Here is a 22,969-nt window from a genome sequence, read left to right on the forward strand (position 1 = left end):
TGGTCTGGGGAGGCATATCCTTGAAGTGTTCCCTTCATTTCTTTGAGCAGTGTATATAATAACTACAATAAACCCATAATATCAGCATTTTTAAAATGTCAATTTCTGCTGAGAAAATATGCTCAAATGAAAAGAGCATATAGGTTCATCATATTCAAATAAGAATGTTGTGCTAATTACATTACCATTTATCTGTAATATTGCACAATTGGAATATAGACTTATTCACTAAACTTATTACGAAGCAGATGTCGCTGTTACGACACAGATATAGGGCAACTACCTTTTGAATATGTGATTCTGAGCCCACAGGCGTTTACTGATTGAAACTGTGAGTCTAACCATTGACACAGCAATCTCCTTTGTCAGTCTCTCATGTAATAACTAGCACGTTGTCAGCCAAGAAGGACAACTCTTGTTGTCCTACAGAAAGCACATCAATCAGGTGATACTGGACCAATAAACCTTCAGTGGCAATTGGAGATGGGAGGACACCCACTAATAAATGGAGGAACACAGCACACACAACCCCTCGCCCCATCCTCACAGCACACACAACCCCTCGACACTCCTATCACTCACCGTAGAAGGATAATGCCTCACACAAGGGTTGATCACCTGCAGTTCAGTGATCGATTGGTATGGTCTGGTATAGGATGGTATGGTCTTGATGTTTAGGAAATTAGCAATACTGACAGTTGATTGTGGGTCATCTACTGTAGAGGAAGAGGAAGGATTTCTCATTTGCGCTCTTGAGGATCCACTGTGTTTAATTTGTGTTTAATTTGAGAATGAGTTTGATAAATTTCCCTGTTTTGCTGTAAAGAACCAATTACTTAATGATGTTTAGGAATGCGCCTGTTCAATTAGACCCCATTAAGGTGAGCAATTGGTCGCTCTGCATCCCAGGAGCACAACCATCCAATAGCTATTAACCTTCAGTCTCACTCTCACCTTCCCTTGTCTATCAAGTCATTAGTTTTGGTGGTGGGCAGTTATGTCTCAATGACTCTAGGGTAGTATTTTCAATGCTTCTAAATGTCAGATTCATTATACACAATTATTAATGGGATTTTATAAGTATTTTTTCCGCGTTTCATTCATTTGGACTTCCAGAGCATGTTAGAAGATTGATAATGGCAGGTGGATTATACATCAAAAGAACAGTTATGAAATGTACAATGTTCACTGAATCAGAAATACCCATCTCATAAGAACTCAGTTCTTGTTATGCCAATGAAAGGAAAAATCTATTCACCTCCCCACGGATAACATTGTACTCTTTGGACAAAGAACGTCCTCATATTCAAAGCCGAGAAATGTCACAGTATGAATTAGTCGGTCTGTGCTTTTGTCTGGAGCTCAACTTTGTAAACTATTCAGACCATAATAAACCATAGTAAACTATTCAGACCATAGCAAACTGCAACAGACTGACCTTCGTTAAGACTCTCTTTACGTGTCTAATATGGCCAGAAACATGTTTTATTGAATGAATGAATGAATGAATGAATGAATGAATGAATGAATGAATGGTCTTTATTGTCATTGCTACAGTACAGGTACCAAACAACGAAATTTAGGAGGGGTGGCTCCCCTGGTGTTAGGAAAGAAAAAAAACTTTAAAAAAACACTTTAAAAAAACACAAGGGAAGGAGCTGGTTTACATAAATAAAGGCTATGTACACAATCCACTATACTATACTGTACAGATAGACGACTAGGGTTGTCATATTGCACATAGTGTTATTGCACATTTATTTAAAGTGTCGCAGTTTGCAGGCTTGAAATGTACATATTTGTGCCTCAGCACTACACCTGATTTTTTCAGTCCAGCAGCTGCCATCAATCCGTCCAGACTGTCCAGGGCCCAGAACCTAGGTCTTTGGTGTGTTCAGGGCCTGGACGTTATGTTCTAATGATATATTTTGATATTTAAAAGCTGAGTTTGTTTTTTCGATGGCTCTGCACGACTGTTCTGTATGTGCCCAGTCTGTACATCCAGCTGGTGCCACCCAGAGACCTGGACATGGTTTACTCCCCAGGCCATCTGTCAGGAAGAAGGGGGTAGTGCCAGCCCCCAACAGGCCAAACAGGCCAGAGAGGTCATCTATGGTGAGGGAAACTGTGACCATCCCATGAATCTCTATGGCCCCCCACAAGGCTGTGTAGTCCTTCAGTCACACAGTGGGAATTGCTGCTTCCTCTCTCGTGTGGAGTAATAATGCTTCACCCATTCTCACGCTGGCAAAAGACCACAAATAACCATCCAGTCATAGTGGTTCTAGAATATGTATGGGTATGTTATCTATAGCAGTCATACTGTATGCATGTCAATGTCATTTGTCACTACAACTCAAGTGTATGAGAGCAGGCCATGTTGTGCTTTGCTTGAAAGATTTTTGCTTTGCTTGAATGTGTGATGTCATTCCTCAGAGTATTATGTTTTGCACAAATCACTGCACTTCAATTGTGCATAGTATATCATTTATGACTGACCTTCTCTTTGTGTACGATGTATTTACAGTATTCAGTATTTGTCTGTGTTGTTTTTCAACAATATGTAGGCATATTTTCTATGTTTATAGCACTCTCTGCTGTGACATGGAAGCAGATACTCGGTATGATAACCTAGACCACAGTGGGTGGTTAAGTATACGTCACTATTATATTGAGTAAAAAAAAATATAGGTCTAACCAGGGTCTCTCCCATCCTCTTTTCTCATTCACCCCTCATGTGTCTTGTACCTAACCCCCCCCCCCCTCTCTCTCTCTCTCTCTCTCTCTCTCTCTCTCTCTCTCTCTCTCTCTCTCTCTCTCTCTCTCTCTCTCTCCCTCTCAGCCCTTCCTTCACTAAGTTGGATGAGTTGCTAGATAACCTGCTGATGCATCTGGACATCAGGCTTCCCCTCCTGTCTGAGCTGGAACATCTCTGTCTGGTCTTCTGGAAGAACCACCGCCAGGAACACAATCCTGCGCATGAACACAACGACTCAGAACCCCAGAAACACCCCAGCCTCGACTGCAACCGTTCTCTGGACTGTGACCACAACACCACACAGCCCCACCACGACCATGGCCAGTGTCAGAACCAACACCACTATCCGTGCTGTGACCACTCAGAACACCAGAACACCAGTGGCGGGTCGGACCACAAGTCTTTGGACGGAAAGCCTAACCACTCACAGCTCACCAACCAAAACTGCTATGAACACAACCACAACAACCATGTGCACTCAGAGCTTCATAAACCACACTATGACCTTAGGCTACTATGACCTTAGGCTACTAAGTTAATTTCATCAGGATTATAATTATTATTGTTATTGTTATTATTATTATTATTATTATTATTATTATTATTATAGTATTACAAGCATTATCATTTTGGATGAAAACATTAAGATGAAGATGGATGGAGGAGGAGGATACAAATGATGACATAAAATAGACCTACAGCATAAGTAATATATTATGTATCCATTTTGATATGGCCTTTCTAATGGATTGTTTTCATCTTTTTGTAGTTAGGCCTACGTTTTAATGAATTTTTGTATTTCCTTAACTGAAAGCTGTGGAACATGCTGCACTTTAAACTGTCATCATTTATAATACATTGTAGACTAACTGCAATACATTTGCTGCTCCAAATAAAAGTAATTGTTTTTGAGGATATCTAATTATTTAACTAATTAATTGTTCGTCCGTTCGTTCATTGTAACACGTTTCTTGTTATTTCCAATGTTGTCACATACCAACGCCTCTTTCAAAGGACGTCAGGGTTACATAGAATGAACATTCTAATCATGCGCGCGCGAACATTCCACAAAGCCACTCGAGACACAACGTATTTTTTTTCAAATTACTCAATTCAATGTATCATTGCTCGACAAAAAACTTCACAAACCATGCACACCGATGATCAAGGTAAATAGCCTATTAGTAGATAATAATATGATGTGTACCAAACATGTCAGCTTCTGCCTTGCTTACGATATGTTAAGACGTTATAATTTGTTACAGTCCAATACTGTGCAGTGGTATTAGATTAGTAGCTGTAATGTTGTGCTAATAATAGTGCGTGGTTGTGTCTACAGGTGACGGCCTAACGGGGACGCCGGCCCGCATATCTACTCTCAACATCGTCGGGGAGCTCCCAAGGAAAGTCGGGGTAAGAGACGCCAAGCTGTGTAGATTAGAACAATGTCGTAGGAGCTGCTGTATAAATGACCCCCCCCCCCCCGCCCATATCGTAACATCAACCAACTCAGGCCTCAGGAGTTATAAACACTGGACGGCGCTCTCCCAAGACTTAACTGTGACTGAAAAGGAAGCATGTGCCTACTCTTTGCATTCATCTCTGTGTCCCCTCTATGAATCCCCCGTAAGACATAAACAACATTTTCATCTTTCCAGAACCTGTCTTGTCGGGACTTTGTGTACGAAACCGCCGGGAGCAACAGACCGCCCCTCCAGGCTGCACCTAGCACTCCTTCGGCTCTAGGGGGCAGTACTGAGCTGCAGGCCCCACAGTACAAGAGGTGAGTGGATCTGTACGGTGGTACGGATTGTGCCACGAGTGTACGAAGGTTGCGGGTTTGATTCCTGCTGGGACCATATATACCCCAAAAAAATCATACACCGAAAAAGTGAAAATGTCTGTCTTCTCAATTCGGTGCGTTCGTTAATCGTCATGTCCTTTCTATTTTCCAGTTTGGTGAAGAGGCTAGAGTTCGGACCAGCGCCTCCCCCGAGGGCTCTCCCAGGGCGCCCAGTCCCCAGGACAGGGGGGAGTCAAGAGCCCCCCACTCCTCCCCCTTGCCCCTGACTCTCCCCTGTCTCTTGTGTCTCACACTACACAGTACACACCCAACCCCCTGCTCCTCCCCCCTACCTGAGAACTTCAAACCCTGCCCCCCCCCCCCCCCCCAAGTACTGCATGGACCCTGCTCTGCTGATGCTGAAAAGAACTCTATCAAACGCTAGAGCAATCTGCTGATATAGTTGGCATTATGAGTCAGCCGTTAGTGAGTAAAGGGTACTAAAATCGCTTAATGAAGTGCTCTTGCTACGGGCCATAATCGTACTCTGTTTATATGCTGGGGTTCTCATCTCTCAACCCCACCCCCTCCTGTTATCTAAAGTATTTACACGGCTGCAATGCTATCAAAATGATTAATTAAAATGCTGCAGTCTTCCACCAAATAGACCCAATCAGTCGTCAGGGACTGACACAACAGCAACAGCTCCCCATGTCCCCCTCCTTCTCTGAATAGCTATTTACCTTTGTCTTTGTTGCTGGGGGCATCTCACTCACAGCAATGGTGAAGTCAAATAAAAAACAGTCACAGGACTCCATCCCTTGCAGATATGGAGTAGATGGTGTCTTAATATGGTTTTATATTTTCATTACTCTGTGGAATAGTACTTAGAACTATGAATATTACATCCAACAGGACCAACTTTAATAACCCAAGCCTCAGTTGAGGGTGTTCAAGAGCAATTATGATCCTTGTCAAAGGCAAAATGAACCACCACAGTATGTCAGGGGGTCTTCATACTTATTTTAACACCGCCGTTTTGGGACGGAATAACTTATTGGATGGAGTGGCTGAAGTTCAGCCAGTGAGGTGAAATGAACAACAAAAGGAGCCAAGTTCCAGGTGGAACCACCAGAAATGGTGAGGTATTACAAAGGGAATCACGCCACCCCCTTCCCCCATCTGTTATTTTGCCTCAGTCTAAAATGTAAGACTCATCATTGCAGACAACCAAGAAGCTACCAGACACGGCTGCTGGAGGAAAAAGCCCATCATGAAGTGAGAGAGAAGCAGGTTAGGAAGGTGAGGTGCCTCCAACAATAACACCTCCGTCAACCTACAGAAATGCATTCCTCCTCGTTTTCCATAACTCACACTTGCCCCTACTATTGATTAGATCACAATGGAGGGACTGGGAGGACTAATTCACTGGAGTCTGTGCTACTCAAGTTCACCTGCAGTACCGTAGCAAATGCATGTCCTTCAGAGATATTCAAGATGGAAACTTCACACATAAGTACAGAGTACTTACTTAATACATACCTATTGTGCCTTTTATGACAGAGTAAAGTGCTTGCAGAGACCATCAACTGAGGTTATGAGGTTGTGTATCTGCCTTGAATGTGGTACAGCACATGTGTAGGTGTAGCACATGTCACAGTGACAATATATCTGATAGTAGGAGTCTTCCATTGCCTGGTATCTATCTTTCACAGGTGTTGTCCCTTGCAGGGTAGATGCCCTCCTTGATTTTCATCAGCTTTGTCTGTAAGTAAATGTTTAGGATATGCAATTCACACAAATCTGAATATGTTTTAGTCCGTAATAGCAATTGGGTAGTAGACTAGCGCCTTCTCTCAGGAAAATCAGAACTTATATAGTCAGCAAGAACTTTTTTTTTTTTTTTAACCTTGCCTAATTTAGTTTTAAGTACTTTTATTTAAAAGGTACACATTTTGTCATTGAGAGATTTAGTTGCACTAAACAAATGATATCTTACTGAAACACATTTCTTTATAATATCTGCCCGCAGCCTTAAACAATGAGCAACTTGTGGTTTCAATCTGCAGAATCCTAATTCCAAGAAACTGGAGGGTTGTATATATTTTGGTTCCAGGAACTCTTGTGAGGAAGACTCTTGAGTGATTTTAATCACATTCTTCTTCCTTTCAGCTCAGAGCAGCTCAGCCTCAACCACGACTGGTAATAAGTTTGAGTTGACGCTCAGGGTGATCCTGAATACAGTACAACAGCTCCACCTAGTATGTCATTTGTGGCATTGCAGCAGGTCTGCCCTTCTTTACTGTACTTGAGCATGCACCACAGAGCAGATACATAGTCTACTCTAGCTAGCCTACATCCATACTTGTGCCACATTGCCCATTATCAATGCCAGACTAAAGATTAATAATGGAGACATCCCAAAACCAGGAGAATGTGTGCGGCCTTTGTTTCAAGTGCGGTCTGTCTTCCAACTGACCCACAAGTATCAATCTCCCCTGTACAATAACATTCAAGTTGGTTCTTTGTTGTCTCATTCCAATAGGTGGTTTTTCTCAGTTTTTTTGTTTCAATTTGGCTGGGCCAGATTGTCTGAGTGCTGTCTTGAGGCTGTGTACGGTTGAAATGGGGAGATGTACTGAGCTTTAGGACCAGCTGGCTGAGGGGAGTTTTCTCAATGTTCTATCTAGCTCTCTCTCTCTCTCTCTCTCTCTCTCTCTCTCTCTCTCTCTCTCTCTCTCTCTCTCTCTCTCTCTCTCTCTCTCTCTCTCTCTTGCATGTTATATTTCATTATAGTTCCCTTTAAATAATACAAGTTAATGTGTCTAGTCTGTCCACTCTATGGAGGCTACTCTAAGACACTGCAAAACACCATGATCTGGGTCATTCTCTCACTCCTGTCTCTCTACCAATGAACACATTTTGTTACGGTAATAAACGTGGCTGTCCACCTGTCGCTCTTCCCTGCTCATTTATAAGCTCTACGCCAGCTGCCTGGTGTCCTGTGTGTATGTGTGTGACTGTCATTAAAAATGAATGCCATCTCTCCAAACAGTGTCCTGACAAGGCATCAGTGTGCTCATTCGATAGCGGTCATTAAAATTTAGCGAAGGAGGCAAAGGCTGAACCGCCTATCGAGTTTCTAGATCCTCATTCAAGCTGGGGATGAATTTTTCAACGTTCTATTACCTCTACTGCCACCTCGGCCTTCGTCCCTGGGCTGTACACGCACTGACATTGCCGTTGCCTTTCTCAGTTGCCATTGTACTATAGTATAGTTGAAGCGTGACAATAACAGAACTGACAATAACAACATGACTTTCAGGATGGCTATACTGGTTCATTTACTGATAGTCGTTGGCAAGGCCGTCTCTAAAAAAGGTGAGTTATGTTTTTTTAATATGAATGGGGTTTTGCCTAAGTAAGATGGGATTGATTATGATTGATATTGTTTTATGCATTGGGTAATCTAGGCAACTTTGAACAATGAGGTTAAAAACTATAAATTAGTTTTAGGTTAAGTGGTTCAATGCTATAATAAAATAATGAAACAGAATATAGGCTAATTGTTAATCAATCAATAGTTAACCCTAAAGTCTTTCTGGGATGGTGATTTATAGAAATGAAGAGTTGTTAATAGCTCACATATCTACAGGTACTTAAATTCAAGGCAAATCAATTGGATTATATAGCACACACACACAGTTGTTATATAATAGGTCTTCAAAAGGACCAAACATGCTCATTTCATCTGAGTTTATTTATAAACTTTTTGTTTTATCAAATGTTTTCAAATTACTTCATTTCGGGAAAATGAACCAAATATGTATATTCCCACAAAGGGAAGGCATGGCAAGTTTATTTGTATAGCACATTTCATACAACAGGGGCAATTCAAAGTGCTTTACATACTTTATTAAAATACAGCAAGAGGAGCATAGTAAAAGATAAATAACGTTTGTTTCTTCAACTTTAAGGTGTCAAATGTGGTGGAATCCTATCTGCCTCCTCTGGCAACATATCCAGCCCCAACTTCCCTGGCCTGTACCCAACCAACATTGACTGTGTCTGGCTGATAGTGGTGGCTGAAGGCTCCTCCGTCCTCCTCACCTTCCACCACTTTGAGTTGGAATACCATGCCAACTGTGCCTATGACTACATCAAGATCTACAATGGCGTCGCGGAGGACGAGGGGAACCTCCTAGGGGCCTTTTGTGGGGACATTTCCCCTCCCCAGTTCACCTCCTCTTGGAATGTCATGTCGATCATCTTCCACTCCGACCGCCATGTGGCTCATAGGGGCTTCTCTGTAGGCTACAGGAAAGGTGATGTCTAACGATCTACAACAGCATGGACATAGGGAATCGATGATTGACTTTCCTGGAGAGCTTCAGTGTTTGCTGTTTTTATGTAACAGACCGTAATGTAATTGAATATAAGGGGTATGTAGGGCCACCTTATTTGGAATTCTGGTAATAATGGTCACTATTGGTTAATGGTCAATATTAACTTGATTGATCTGTGCTGGGTCAGATCCTAGACATGACCTGGCTTATTTAGTGATTGGTGATCACCCCCCCCTCTCTCTCTCTCTCTCTCTCTCTCTCTCTCTCTCTCTCTCTCTCTCTCTCTCTCTCTCTCTCTCTCTCTCTCTCTCTCTCTCTCTCTCTCTCTCTCTTTCTCTCTCTCTCTCCAGACATGTGTGGAGGGGTCCTGACCGGCCTGTCAGGTATCATCTCCAGCCCAGGCTACCCCCAGGAGTACAGCAACAATGCAGACTGCTCCTGGACCATCCATGTGACCAACCGTAGCGTGGTCAGCCTAGTCTTCCTTGACTTCCAGCTGGAGAACAACGAAGGCTGCAACTTTGACTTTGTCGCCCTCTTCGATGGCCCCACTGTCACACACCGACACCTGGGGAACTTCTGCGGCGGAGAGATGCCCCCCAACACAGTCACTACCTCCAACCAACTGCTGGTGGTCTTCAAGTCCGACTTCAACATCGGGGGACGGGGGTTCAAGGCATCCTACTACTCAGGTAAGATGGTGGGTGTCTTTGTCTCCCGTGTCTCCTAAAAATCACCTCCTCCTGACTACACCACTGTTGTTGGCTGATGTAATGGTAGTTGATATCGTCTCTAATATGTAAAGTCTTGATACTGTAAATGCCTCTGATAGGAGACATCTCTCAAGATGTATGTAGTTCAGTTAGGTGGGATACACAGTACTTAATTCTACTGAGCTTTTTACAGTCCTTATCTTGTCTTTGAATTACTGTATGAAACAGAGGAGCTATTAACTGACACGTGTTTTGCTCACACTGTATGTTTGATAGGGGAATGCCAGCAGGTCCTTTCAGATGTGAATGGAAACTTCACCAGCCCACACTATCCCAACATCTACCCCAACAACATCAACTGTCACTGGACCCTCACCCTAGCAGCCGGGTACCGGATCAAGCTCTACTTCCTGGCCATGGAGCTTGAGGACCGGAACAGTCTGTCAGACGAGTGTGACTACGACACTGTTGCGGTGTATGACGGGAGTAGCCAGACGGACACATTGCTGGGCCGATGGTGTGGCTTGGAGAAGCCCCCTTCTATTGTCTCCAAGGGTAACAAGCTGCTGATCGTCCTCAGCACTGACCGCGACTCAGCATATAAGGGGTTCTCTGCTTCCTACACGGGAGGTGAGTGTCTGCTCGTTGGCTATTACTCTTTTACGCTGTCTTCTAAGGTATTGTATACTGTACATGTAAAACCAATTGGGCAACTTAGAGGGTAAAAAGAGAAACATTTATATTCAAAACATTTACATTCAAAACTCTTCACTTGTGATCATCTTTTCAGTCAAACATAACACAACTAGTTAGCTCATTTGAGTGTTTGTGTATGTATCCCTTTGATCCAAGTGGTACCAGTGAACATAAGCTGCACAAGGACAGAGTTTTCCATTCAGATATCTCAGCAATCTTTGCCTCAGCTGGATCGTGAGAGTATCTACCTGGGGAACCCGTCGTGTACGGCCCAGCTGACAGCCACAACCTATAAGATACTGGCTCGTTTTGTCAACTGTGGCACTGCTGGGCAGGTAACCAGGCATTGTAATACCCTCCTCTTACCCTTATGTGCATGACAAATACTTTTCTGACAGTTTATAGTTCACTTTGTGTTTTATAATTCATTACATCGGTCGCATTGTAAACACAAGTGGAAGAAGTGGAAAGACTGTTTTTTTCTGATTGATTTGTTGCTAATATCAGACTCAACTTTCAAAACTATTAACACAGAACACAAAACGGATAATACTTGTTAACATAGCTATAAAGTTCAAAACCCTGGCCCCCACTGTGCACTCATTTTCATTGAGACCTCTGTAAATTTGGGATCTTTGGTCCAAAATAAACATTTTATTGTGAAAGGCCATAAGATTATTTAATGTTGTTGTTTGTGAGCTGCTGTAATGTCTTAATATCCCCTCTGGGATCACTAAAGTACCTATTGATCTATGTCAAATTGTAATGAGATTTGAGATACACAGATAACAACAGCAAAAGAAAACAATTATTGTAATTGTCAACATCAAGGTTTGTCTGTAAAATCATGAGCTATATGAGCTTCTAGCAATGAAGACTGCCAATGGCCTCAGGCCTGAACATAGATTACTTTTCCCAGCTATGACTGGTGGATAGATGATTCACTTACTTCGTCAAATGTATTGATTGTACCGGTAAGTTGATTGTTGTAATGTATGACACCTGACCCCTTGCAGAAACGTCGGAACATCACCATGTTGGTGAACACGCTCTACATCGACTTATCTAACGGGAAGCAGGAGGACGTTCAGGAGTACGAGGTGCAGTGTGACGCCCAGCGGAAGGTAGCTACCGTGGCCCTCATATCAACAGAGGAACGTCAGCGGCTCAACGAGCTAGCTCGTCTGGCGGAGACTTCCACTGGCGGGGGCGGAGAGGGGGGGGAACCTGAACCTCCTGACCCCAGTGACATAGTTTTCATCAGCATCTGTGTGCTGGCTGTTGTTCTCATGTTGATAGCGGTTATATGGCTTGTGCTGCTTTAGGGGTGTTCCCCCCCCTACTTCCCCAAACTTTAGGGGTGTTCCCCCTCAACTTCCCCAAAGACACTGTGGCACAGGATAAGCTGTAGAAAATGTCTATTTTTAAATGTCAATCTATTTTTTTATAATAAAACATGTATGTGCCGATTCTGTGTATGCACACATAACTGCACTGGTGCAGAACCAGGCAACTCTACTCCACAATGTCTAACCATTTCAATTGACAGCACCTCAATAATGTACAACTCATCAGAAATGCTAAAGGCACAGGTGCTTGAGCAGCCATATACTAATTTAATACAAAAAGTATATATTGAATCTCTTTATTTCAATTGTCTAAAAATACTTTAATATCATTATTAAAGTATTAATATCATTATACAATGATTATCTTATATCATCACCAGCACAGAGCTCACTTTACCATAGTATAAATAAACGAGAGGCATAAAAAAATATTTAAAAACAACAATCAACAGAGGTAATGACGGAAGCAAGTAAGTGGTCCACAGGTATGTGCTTCATAATTTTAAAAAGGGAACAGGTGCCAAAACCACCTCTGGCATTTCATTGAGTCTTATAAAGGCATTTTGGCTTTCAGGTTATTTCTTGTGGTTGGCGACCAGTTGGTTAACGGAGATCGTGCTGTCCTTCACCTGCACTCTGATCTCAGGCTTGTGTTTGAGGGCAAAAACCAGCGCCCTTACCGTCCGTCTGTAGGAGCCACTAACCAGCCGTGAGCTTTTGTGGAACACCTCTCTCTCTATGTTCTCCACAAGACCACTGTCTGCCTGAGAGGGTTAGATCAGATACATCAAATTAACCACAAAGAACTGAGAAACATTCAGTACAGAAAATACCTTTAAGGAGCCACGGGGTATATTGTTTCAGCACAGAAATGTATGGCGTCAAGAGTAATATAGTGCATGTACCCCCCCATGTCTGTGAATGTCCCAAATGTTTTGGGGTTTTTTAAGCAGGCAAACACTTCTCACCTTTACTTCCAGTGCTTCAGACAGGAGTCTCCGGGCATTGTTTCTGAGTGCCTCAGACTGTTTGTCACACCGTACTTCTATGGAGGGCTTGTTGGAATTCTCTTCAATGAAGGTCCTCCACTGAGTGTAAACCTCTGCCGCCTGCGCCCTCACATCAGGGTCTGCATGCTTGCGCATCTTGTTAACAGTGTAACCTTTGGGGGGGGGGGGGGAAATGTTTGCCTGCTTGTAAGTAAGTTGATTCTCAAAGGGCATCTATGTGGTATTAATTGGTTGTCAGGCAAGATGAAACCAGGTGTATTGAGATCTGAAGTAAGCCCCTGTGAAACCATTTCACAGATGCATGGATTCGGTTTTAAATAAATGCACTAGTGTCTGAGCAGGTTCTACGTTCCCAGACAGAGGGAGCTGGCTCTTACCTATCTTTGTTGACTTCAGCACCTCCCTGGACGGTATTTTCTTCTTCAACTCTCTCAGGGCGTCCAATAGGTTCTCCTTGGTCTGTCCAGGCAGCTCCAGCATCGACTTGAACCGCTCAATGTCTTCTATTACAACCACTCTCTGGTTTGAAGACACGTTGGAGAAATCAGTGTATATACAGGATTCTTGAGGTTAATTTCAACGCCTTTCTAAGACTTTTTAAAGACTGTCAATATTTTTCCAGACCTCACCGCCACTTGGAGCTGTAACCGTTGACATCAGTGAGACCTTTAACTTAACAGTTTTAGTTTGCAACAGACTAGACCACTATCATACAACACGATTTCCGGTTCAGCTTTGTTTTTTTAATAAAACTAATAAATTCACGAACTTTTACTAATAGTTTTTAGGACTCAAACTCTTTGGACAGAGTCTAATTCAGAAAAATATCTACACAATTCAAGACCTCATAAAATCGTGATAAGACTTTTTAATATTAATTAAGGGTCTTGATTTTCCCAAAATTGATTTATCAACCTTTAATACTTTTCAAGACACCGCGGATACCCTGAGAAATGGTATTCATGTCTTCTACGTTCGCTTATCACATTAACATAATTCATTGGCTTGCTGATGAGGAGAGCTACAACAATAACAAACATAATAAACTCACCCGTAAAGACTCAATGGTTGCTTGTCGATAAATCTTACTGGTACCCTTTGTTTCCTTGGGTATGCCCCCCGTTGGTAGCCGCACGACAAATTTGTCCATTGTCAATATGAGTTACTATTCGTAAATGAACAAATAATTAAAATACATGTGTTTTGTCCTCTTCATCGTTCAATTTCACTGTTGTCCCACTGCGGCTGTGTTCGAAATGGCATACTAGCATACTACTCATACTAGATATGACATAGATTTTGAGTATGCAGTGCGTTCACACTGTCGAGTATGTGAAATTTGAGTATGCAAGAAATGTATACTAGATTTTCGGTCGGCTGGTATTGGCATACTTATTATGAATGTAGTAAGCAGTATGCAGTATATACTAATTGAGTATGCTAGTATGCAGTATGCTAGTATGCCATTTCGAACACAGCCTGCGTCCTCCTTACTTCCTGTTTGGCTTGACGTGACAAAGTCGCGTTCGCGCGAGATTACAAGAACAAGGAAGAAGACGGAGAGTCGCTTGTTGTTTGTTTGCATTTCCACAGGCCAGGCTAAAATGGGGACGTTTAGGTCCTTCGATGCTATAGTGAGTCTGTGCCTCGTGCTCGCGTGCAATTCAGCATCTCCCGATGTATTCGATGGCGTTTTGGGAAGTACAGCATCCTGCCACAAAACATGTCAAATGACGTACAGTTTGCACACTTATCCCCGGGTGAGTGACAAGACAAGGAAGCGACTTCCTCGAGCGTTGGCTGATCTGTGCCAAGGCTTTATTATCATAATTAGCTAGTAGCGTTATGTAAGCGAGCAGTAGCATCGTGCAATTCCAACATTGGAGCGTTTGCTAATTGTAATGTATATTGTAAGGTTGTTTGTAGTGAAATATCTGATGTTAAGATGAAAGAAAATTGCTGACTAGGCCCCGTGCCCATCGTTGACTATGGACACTGAGTCAGTGTTGTTGTGTTGACAGTGTTGTTGACACTACAGCCACGATGTCACGCATGTTTTTGCATCCAGACATCTCGTGACGTTAGAATGATAAGGTTCTATCTCCATTTTTGGTTTTAGTTTTTAGTTTTTTTACATAATCTGATCCATTAGGTGTTTATTAATGCCTGTGTGGTGTTATTTTTTTTAAATGTTGACATTTTTGAGTTAGTAATTCATAAAATACAAAGGTTCCATCTCACAAAACATAATGGAATGTAAACACTTTGACGCTCAATATCTCTGAACTACCCTAAACAGAGATAGAACCTTCTCATTCTAAGCTCACGATCTGTTACAAGAAATGGGTTTAATCATATCTCTTTTTGCAGGAGGAGGAACTGTACGCCTGTCAGAGGGGTTGTCGTCTTTTCTCGATCTGCCAGTTTGTGGGTGACACTGAAGATCTGAATCAAACTAAATCGGAGTGTGAATCAAGTAAGATGATTGTCATATGGTCTGCCCTGTCATGCGGTCATCCATCCATCCATCAATTAAAAATATAAATCCTCACGATTTTGTAAACTAGCTGTGCATTGTTATGAACATATTTGCAAGGCTAGGTAAAAGGTAACAATAGTTTTTAGGTTGTCCTGCCCTTTGTGGTCTGGCTGAATGTGTTATTACACGACAGAGCTCTCTGTCTCCAGGTTGAGGTTGATGTTATGTTACCCATCCCTCTCTGCTTTGTTTGTAACCTGCAATTTCCTGATTCCTCTACTGTAGCATGCCGAGAGGCGTACACCCAGTCTGACGAGCAGTATGCATGTAATCTGGGCTGCCAGAGTCAACTGCCATTCGCAGAGCAGAGACAAGAACAGGTAGAGTGACTTATCCCTGAAGCAAATTGTGATTAGTTACACTCATGAGTACACATTATTAATGAGCATTAGAAAGAAGGGCATAAACTTAAAGCTTAAAACTATGTTCTGTTGTCTCACAGCTGGTGGCCATGATGCCAAGGATCCACATGCTGTACCCCCTGACCCTGGTCAGAGGATTCTGGGACGATGTCATGAGTCAAGCCCACAATTTCATTACCTCCTCATGGACGTTCTACCTTCAGGCAGACGACGGGAAAGTCGTCATATTCCAGGTAAGGTCTTCTGCCGAGCAACCTCAGCTCAACAATCGTTGTACTTTGGGGGTTGTACTTTGTGTAAAACCCCCCAAAAAGTGTAAAACCCCCAAAAAGAAACAAGAAAAAAGGTGATATTTCGAATTTGTTTTTGCTTTGTATTTTATTGACAGACTGAACCAGTGCAGTTCCTTCCCCAGTTTGAGCTCCAGAAAGAAGAGGTCACGGGCGAATCACAGAAGACATGTAAGCTCTCCTCACTTATTTTGTACCCATACAATGTATTTGGATTCTCTTAAATAGTAGCACAATGTTTCAGGGGGAAATAACTGTACTATTTTAAATGTCAATCTCATCCCAGATCAAGGCCTGAGCAGCCCAGTTTACAAGGACTACCACCGCAGCTTCATCCAGGAGAGGGACAGGGACATGTTTATGGACCGCAGCTCCACAGACGATGACTACAACCTCTTCAGCTGCCTCTCAAGGTATATTAACAGACGACAAGGTTTTAGGTAGGTATGGATGTCTCAGGCAATACATGGGCTAATTTCTTTCACTAGCCGATAAGCAAATGAGACAGACAGACAGTCAGAGAGAGGGAGAAGGCAATGAAAAATGTATGGCCTCACTATCTCATCCTCCTCCCCAGGAACCCTTGGCTACCGGGATGGATTCTAACCACAACCCTGATCCTGTCTGTCCTGGTTCTGATCTGGATTTGCTGTGCTACTGTGGCAACCGCAGTAGACCAATACGTACCAGCTGAGGTCAGTCCCACTTCATTCTAACTTACAACCTCACAGATGTGGTTTTAGTGAGAGTGTAGTGTACATGAAAGACATTGTGTGCCTAGTTTTTGAAAAAGGTCTGTTCAAACAAATGTTCATTGTTGAAAATATGAATTCCCAATGTATGAAAATACTTTTCTCTCTTTGATCTCAGAAACTGAGCATCTATGGGGATATGGAGTTTTCAAAGGAGCAGAAGTTGACCCCTTACCCAGCATCCTCTCTGGTCATCATCACCTCTGTCGGACACGAGGAAGAAGCTGGACCCCTCCCTTCCAAAGTCAACCTCGATCAGTCCAACATTTAGGAGCCAAACCAACAGAAATATTCTTGAGGAATCAGAAGTTAGTCTTACTCCTTAGCAACTGACCCTTGCAGTCTAAATGGTAATAACTGCTTCCAGCACATTTTCTATGACTTTTGGTGTGTTCCCCTATAAAGCTTAAAACTGAGGTAGTGGGGAATCATATTTTTTCTCTGTATATCGGCATAATTGAGGCATTACACTATCACTATAGTTATAGCACAATTTGATTACCTTTTTAGGGTTGTGTTTCCTTTTTTTGTTGTCTAAAGGGCTCTGCACACAGCGTGCGATTTCTGTTGCGCGTCAACGTTCCATTTTGAAGTTTGAATGGAAGTCTATGAGAACATCGCATTTACCCACACACGGCCCCGATTTTAATCGCACGGCGAACATTCGATTCCATTCATTTTGAATGGGACAAAGCAGTGCGACAAAACTCGCACGCTGTGTGCTTTGTCCCATTCAAAATGAATGGAATCGAATGTTCGCCGTGCGATTAAAATCGGGGCCGTGTGTGGGTAAATGCGATGTTCTCATAGACTTCCATTCAAACTTCAAAATGGAACGTTGATGCGCAACAGAAATCGCACGCTGTGTGCAGAGCCCTTAAGACCCTCTTCTGATGTGCTTATTTTATCTTGAGTTATGCTGTGTTGATGAACTGTTTGTGACTTTGAAGTGTAGGTTTCATTCAGAACAGAGAAACCCTGAATATTTGATTAAATTAATTGGGTTTGTGACGGGCTGTGCTTATACTGATGTTCACCCCTTTAATGTGTTTTTGTTTACTCTGCTGTGGGATAGAGGAGGGCCATGAGCCCCATTAATTAGATAAATTATACAATAAGGCAAACTATGCCCTCAATCAGTTATAGACATTTGGTATTTATGACTTCACTCTTGTGCTTTCTCCTTATTAAAATGGTTCAGAAATAAACAAGATTGATTCAACCACTTGCTGTCTGTGCATTATTTTGATGGATAAAATATAGGCCTACCTATTTATTTGTAATGTTTTTTTATTTTTCTAATTGATCATGCTAGGACAAAAACTCCTCGAGGGTGTGAGTTTCTGAGAAGTCCCATGTAAACTGTCACTGAAAAAGATTTTTCAAGGTTCATTCAAGGTTTGGTCCATTAAGTTTGATGCTCATTCCATTACTATACACTGAGCAAAGAAAAGTTGTTTGTCCTTGTTTCTTTGGGCATGTCTGATCTGGCATACAGGAAACTGTTTCCACAAACTGTTTGCTCAAGAGGTAACTAGGTGACTGTAACTGTTCCTCCCAATCATATAAACATCTTGTTTTGCTGTGCTAGAGTTCACAGAGACAGACATGTTGGAGACAAGAACAATACTAATCTGGAAAAAACAGCAGATCTATCGAGAAACTAAACATGAAATCTAACAGGACCTATCCCCAGCAGGTAATGTGGTTGTAGTATTTTCATTTTAGTACTCACTGTAGGTGAGTGAGTGTACATGGAAAATCAGTTAAAATTTCCGTTAATTATGGAATGAATCTCTGCCCTCTAGCCAATGTTTCTAAGATGTGTGTCCCTTTTTTTGTTCCATGTCAGAGACTGTTTGACAGACAGTATTTTGGGTCAACTGCAACACTTGAGGAGGGTAAGGCTCAGGGGAGACTGGTGGAGGTAAAACTTCCAGAGGACAGGCTCATTGTAAAATATTGAAAGGAATGAGTGTGTGTTTGATACCATTCCTTATTCCGTTCCATGCATTACAATGAGCCTGTCCTCCAATTTCTATCACCAGCCTCCACTGGTAAGGCTATCATGATTGATGTAGCATAGACATCAATATAAATTAGAATGTGTGTGTAGGATGTATCTATCACAGGGACTCAGACGTAAGCACCACTGTCTGCTCAATCATTAGTGGTTATTTAATTAAACTGAAATAGAACCGGACCTCTGTCCTATGAGCTGGTCAGGACAGGACAGCTAAGATACCTGTATTCAGTAGTTCTAACAGGTCAATCTTTCTCCCTAGACTGCTGTGGAGAGTGCAGTAATTGTCGGTGTTGCAGCAGAAGAGCTATCTGTATCTCTAGTATCGTGCTGTTAGGTCTGGCCTTGGCGGTCATAGGAGTTGGGCTCGCTTTGGTCTTTGGCATCCCCAAACGTCCACCTGGTAAGATATGGGACTGCTGGAACCCAGAAATGACAATCACTGATTCATGGATTTTCAATGTGTAATGAGCTTTCTAATGCCCTCCCAGTGGATAGGACATGCAGGACAGTACAAAATGGGACAGGCTTCCTATGTGATGACCGGCTGACCTGCATCTCACCCTCAGACGTCTGTAATGGAGTCGTGAACTGCCCCAGTGGAACCGATGAGGAAAAAGACATGTGCAGTAATAATTAATGCCACGACTTAGCTTGCAGCCTCTAATGGAGCCCAAACTGGGGTTTAGTCAAGTCACCTAAGTGGAACAGTATCGTCAACTACAACAATACAATAATGTGTACTGTAGGCAAATGTGTTCACATGTTTTTCAGGGGATCTACCCAACAATCTCCCTGGGAATCTTGTGGTTCAATGTGGAAACCCTAAGTACTGGATCTTTATTGACCAAAAATGCAACCACATCAATGACTGTGGGGACTGCTCTGATGAAATCGGAGCCTGTGAGTTTGCTTTTTTTATTTTTTATAATAACCAACATGATGATTTTGATATTGGATGTAGTGTACTCTGATTGGCTGATATTGGATGTAGTGTACTCCGATTGGCTTTAATTTAAGGTGCTCATTATCCCCCATCTTCCCCCAACAGATGCTGGCTGCCCCCCCTCCTGTGGGGTCGGATGGTGGTCATGCATTCCAGTGGACTTCCAGTACTGCACCTGCATCCCCCGTAGTCTATGCAAAGATGGCCGGCAGCACTGCTCTGATTGGTCCGACGAGTATGTTTGTCCAAAACCCAGCTAGACTGCCTGCTCCAATACCTGCTCCAATACCCCCAATACCAGAGACAGTGAATGATATGAACCTAGATGTTTACAAAATACAGAACTTTATTTGTAAAAGTGCATCATTATACTTCATTCAGTAATGTGGCCAATACAATACTAAGAGTATTGACATTCCTCGGCACCTCAGCTTGGAAATGCCAAATGGGTGGCGAAAGCAAAAAAGACTGGCTGGCTATTTAACAGCCAAACGAATCAAAAGGAAGAAGTTGGTCCCTGCCCTGAGTGTAATTCACCCCTAGACGCATGCTTCAGTAGCTATTGAGCTATACAGTCATCCTCACATCCTGCGAGAGATGGATAAGAGGGAGGAGGGCTGTGACGACGTGGCCTTTTCTTGACGTTTTGTGAGGGGGGCTTTAGTTGACCCCCAGGTTTCCAAAAATGGATCCTCTCCCTCTTGTCGTCTTCTTCATCCCATACCAACGGCGATGCAGCCAGCACGCCTCGGACGAACTTCTGCCTGCCAACTGGAGAGCAGAAGATGAACGTTAAATAGTGGATAACAACAGCACTGGAGCTAGTATCCATGGGAACCAATATGTTTCTGTGTCACCTCAGCTGTCAACTGACTGCACCCCTAGATAAGACCCAGCTGGCCACTGCCGAGAGACGATGGATAAACTCACAAAAGCGTGCGGCTGATGTTCTTGACTCTTGGACCTTCTTTTGTTTTGGCATTTCTGACGCACTTATTTCCCACTGATTTATTACCTGTTAATAAAAAAGTAATTAAAATGACAAATTAAAAAAGAATTGCATCTGTCTTTAGTCTGTCCATGAGTCCATGATACTTAGAGCAGCTACCTGAATGTACAGTATATTTATAACAACAGTTTGAGGGGCTTTACCTGTTCTGCCCAACCTTCTGTTTTACAACATGAATGATCCAAGGCCTCTAAGGGTTTCTCAGACAGAACTAATCCCATCTCATCCCACAGGGTTTGCTTGAGAAACGTATCAAGCTGGAAGGGAAAGAAACGTCAGTTTGATTTTGATTACATGCAAAACTGAAAGGTCGACAGTGCACCTGAAAACAACTTTCTTACCTTCACATTAGTAGCCGACATGTCAAGCCCTTGTAGTTTTGGGAAGCATGTGAGATATCCAACTGCCCTCTCAGTGATGGGGTTATCTGTGGAACAGAGAAAAGATAGAATCATGCCCACATAATTGCTGATATTATATATATACATGTTTCATTTAGCAGACGCTTTTATCCAAAACGACTTACAATTAGGGATTACAGGGACAGTCTCCCTAGAGTCATTTAAGGCTAAGTGAATGAATGATGAATGAATGAATGAATGGTCTTTATTGTCATTGCTATAGTACAGGTACCAAACAACGAAATTTAGGAGGGGTGGCTCCCCTGGTGTTAGGAAAGAAAAAAAAAACTAAAAAAAACACAAGAAGGGAAGGAGCTGGTTTACATAAATAAAGGCTATGTACACTATTCACTATACTATACTGTACAGATAGACGACTAGGGTTGTCATATTGCACATAGTGTTATTGCACATTCATTTAAAGTGTCGCAGTTTGCAGGCTAAGTGCCTTACTCAAGGGCACGCTAGTGGTGGTGTTCCCAGGTGGGATTTGAAGGTGAACTCATGACCTTCTAATCACCAGTCCAACTCACTATCCACTAGGGCTAGGTAGGTCACCACTACCCCTACTGATATAGGCCATCTACATGAACATGAACTTATCCCAGGCTGGAACAAAAGCATGCACACCCTGTGGATCCCCACGGTTGAGTAACACTACAGTGACTCACAGGACAGATCCAGTAGCTGAAGGCTGCTCAGTCCTCTCTTCATCATCCTGATAGGTGTAGTCAGTCTCTGTATTCCCATATCTGACAGGTTGTTTCCTCCAAGGAATAGCTGAACAAGGCTTCTGAGAAAGCAATGGGCATAGAAAGGCTTTTAGGGCAATTGAAAACCTTTAAAATGTCACTGACTCTCTCTCTGACACCAGCTCTAGTGATGACTAAAATCATCTTACCTGGACAATGAGTCGGAGGTGAGATGTTGAAAAATGTCATGACTGTCCCCCAGTCTGCATCCGAAGAGATCTAGGCACTTCAAACTATGGAACGTTTTGATTTCTTCCAGCCTCTCAGACAATAAGGGAAACCTGTAGAAAGAAAATCAGTTGCAGATGACATGAGGAGGATTGATGAGTCGAGTAATTACTTCACTTAAACATAGGAGATATAAGCAGGTGGCTGTGATGGTGGGGGGGGGGCGTTTACCTATTTCGTAAACAAAGTGAACCGAGAACAATTTCCCCATATGCGTCGCTGAACACTTGCAGAGCCCTGGGCGCAGTGTCTGGACGGGAAAAGATGAGTTTTTCTTCGGCTGCAGCGAAGAGTCTGTCACCCACTTGTTCTGGGAAGCCGACGAGAGAGTCGACGTGATGGATGTTGTCAGCGATGAACAGCAGAGAGATATCGAAAAGCGATTTGGCCGAGTATCTCAGACTGCCTTCTCGGTTGTAAGTGAAAACGAAATGTTCCTTTTTCAGCGACAGATGATTTCTTCTATAATAATGTGATGATGAAGACGACGACGATGATGATGAAGATGGGGGCTTCGTTTCCGCGAGCACAATGTCATTGAGACGGCGAAGTTGTCCTCTCTCGGAAGGCAGTCGGAAATAAATCTTTCTAATCGAGTCAAAGTCGCCCATTTTAGCAAAATCGTCGTTAATACGAGAGCGTCTTCCCAAAGTAGATTGTAACCTTCTAACCTAAATTATTATTCGACCACCAGACAATCATGTCAAGCAAAGTAACTAGTAAGTAAAGCTGCTTGTGGTTCATTTCGACCGCCAGGCGCCAGCAGCTGCGCGGCGATGAACGAACGTGGAAAAAAAACGGTCCCACTGTTTGCTGTCAAAATAAAAGTCCCAATGTTTATTTACGAGGCAAGCACTTTTAGGCAAGACATTATGGCCAGAGATATGTGCCACTAGAATCTGAATCTGAATTACTGACTTTGAATTTGAATTGCTCAATTTGAATAAAAAAAATGACGTTGAATAAAAAAAATGACTTTGAATCACATAATTTGAATTTGTATTGTTTAACT

At 42.6% G+C, this 22,969-nt stretch overlaps 4 protein-coding genes and 1 pseudogene across 6 annotated transcripts; 3 read left to right on the forward strand and 2 right to left on the reverse strand.

Annotated features, from left to right (window-relative positions):
* Positions 1-7,855: 7,855 nt before the first annotated feature.
* Positions 7,856-11,621, forward strand: cdcp2 (CUB domain containing protein 2; the record flags this gene model as incomplete). Its single annotated transcript, XM_080546252.1, has 6 exons — positions 7,856-7,922; positions 8,519-8,866; positions 9,238-9,579; positions 9,877-10,230; positions 10,453-10,631; positions 11,313-11,621. 6 exons carry the CDS (start codon positions 7,856-7,858, stop codon positions 11,619-11,621), a joined length of 1,599 nt encoding a protein of 532 aa, XP_080402378.1.
* Positions 11,622-12,025: 404 nt separating this feature from the next.
* On the reverse strand, positions 12,026-13,878 carry tceanc2 (transcription elongation factor A (SII) N-terminal and central domain containing 2). The gene is made up of 4 exons (XM_080546811.1): positions 13,707-13,878; positions 13,033-13,174; positions 12,614-12,807; positions 12,026-12,409 (listed from the first exon to the last, which is right to left on the reverse strand). The coding sequence occupies exons 1-4, from the start codon at positions 13,803-13,805 to the stop codon at positions 12,221-12,223; spliced, it is 624 nt and encodes a 207-aa protein (XP_080402937.1). The 5' UTR covers positions 13,806-13,878; the 3' UTR covers positions 12,026-12,220.
* Positions 13,879-14,209: 331 nt separating this feature from the next.
* On the forward strand, positions 14,210-17,813 carry tmem59 (transmembrane protein 59). The gene is made up of 8 exons (XM_080546477.1): positions 14,210-14,415; positions 15,026-15,131; positions 15,420-15,514; positions 15,637-15,789; positions 15,945-16,017; positions 16,133-16,259; positions 16,424-16,541; positions 16,717-17,813. The coding sequence occupies exons 1-8, from the start codon at positions 14,260-14,262 to the stop codon at positions 16,867-16,869; spliced, it is 981 nt and encodes a 326-aa protein (XP_080402603.1). The 5' UTR covers positions 14,210-14,259; the 3' UTR covers positions 16,870-17,813.
* A 902-nt stretch (positions 17,814-18,715) lies between these two features.
* Positions 18,716-19,827, forward strand: LOC308172089 (low-density lipoprotein receptor class A domain-containing protein 1-like; annotated as a pseudogene). The gene is made up of 5 exons: positions 18,716-18,740; positions 18,884-19,024; positions 19,113-19,250; positions 19,311-19,524; positions 19,673-19,827. The product of its transcript is annotated as a low-density lipoprotein receptor class A domain-containing protein 1-like (transcript).
* A 197-nt stretch (positions 19,828-20,024) lies between these two features.
* Positions 20,025-22,697, reverse strand: LOC308172266 (leucine-rich repeat-containing protein 42-like). Of its 2 annotated transcripts, XM_080547176.1 has the most exons (7): positions 22,129-22,697; positions 21,879-22,010; positions 21,649-21,770; positions 20,918-21,003; positions 20,720-20,833; positions 20,498-20,582; positions 20,025-20,338 (listed from the first exon to the last, which is right to left on the reverse strand). In XM_080547176.1, exons 1-7 carry the CDS (start codon positions 22,566-22,568, stop codon positions 20,127-20,129), a joined length of 1,191 nt encoding a protein of 396 aa, XP_080403302.1. In that variant the 5' UTR covers positions 22,569-22,697; the 3' UTR covers positions 20,025-20,126. The 2 variants fall into 2 exon arrangements, with proteins under 2 accessions (XP_080403302.1, XP_080403303.1); XM_080547177.1 differs by lacking the exon at positions 20,498-20,582 and having other exon boundaries at positions 20,119-20,338.
* Positions 22,698-22,969: the final 272 nt, after the last annotated feature.

The sequence above is a fragment of the Nansenia antarctica genome (assembly GCF_963989245.1).
Source record: "Nansenia antarctica genome assembly, chromosome: 16".
Taxonomy (NCBI): domain Eukaryota; kingdom Metazoa; phylum Chordata; class Actinopteri; order Argentiniformes; family Microstomatidae; genus Nansenia; species Nansenia antarctica.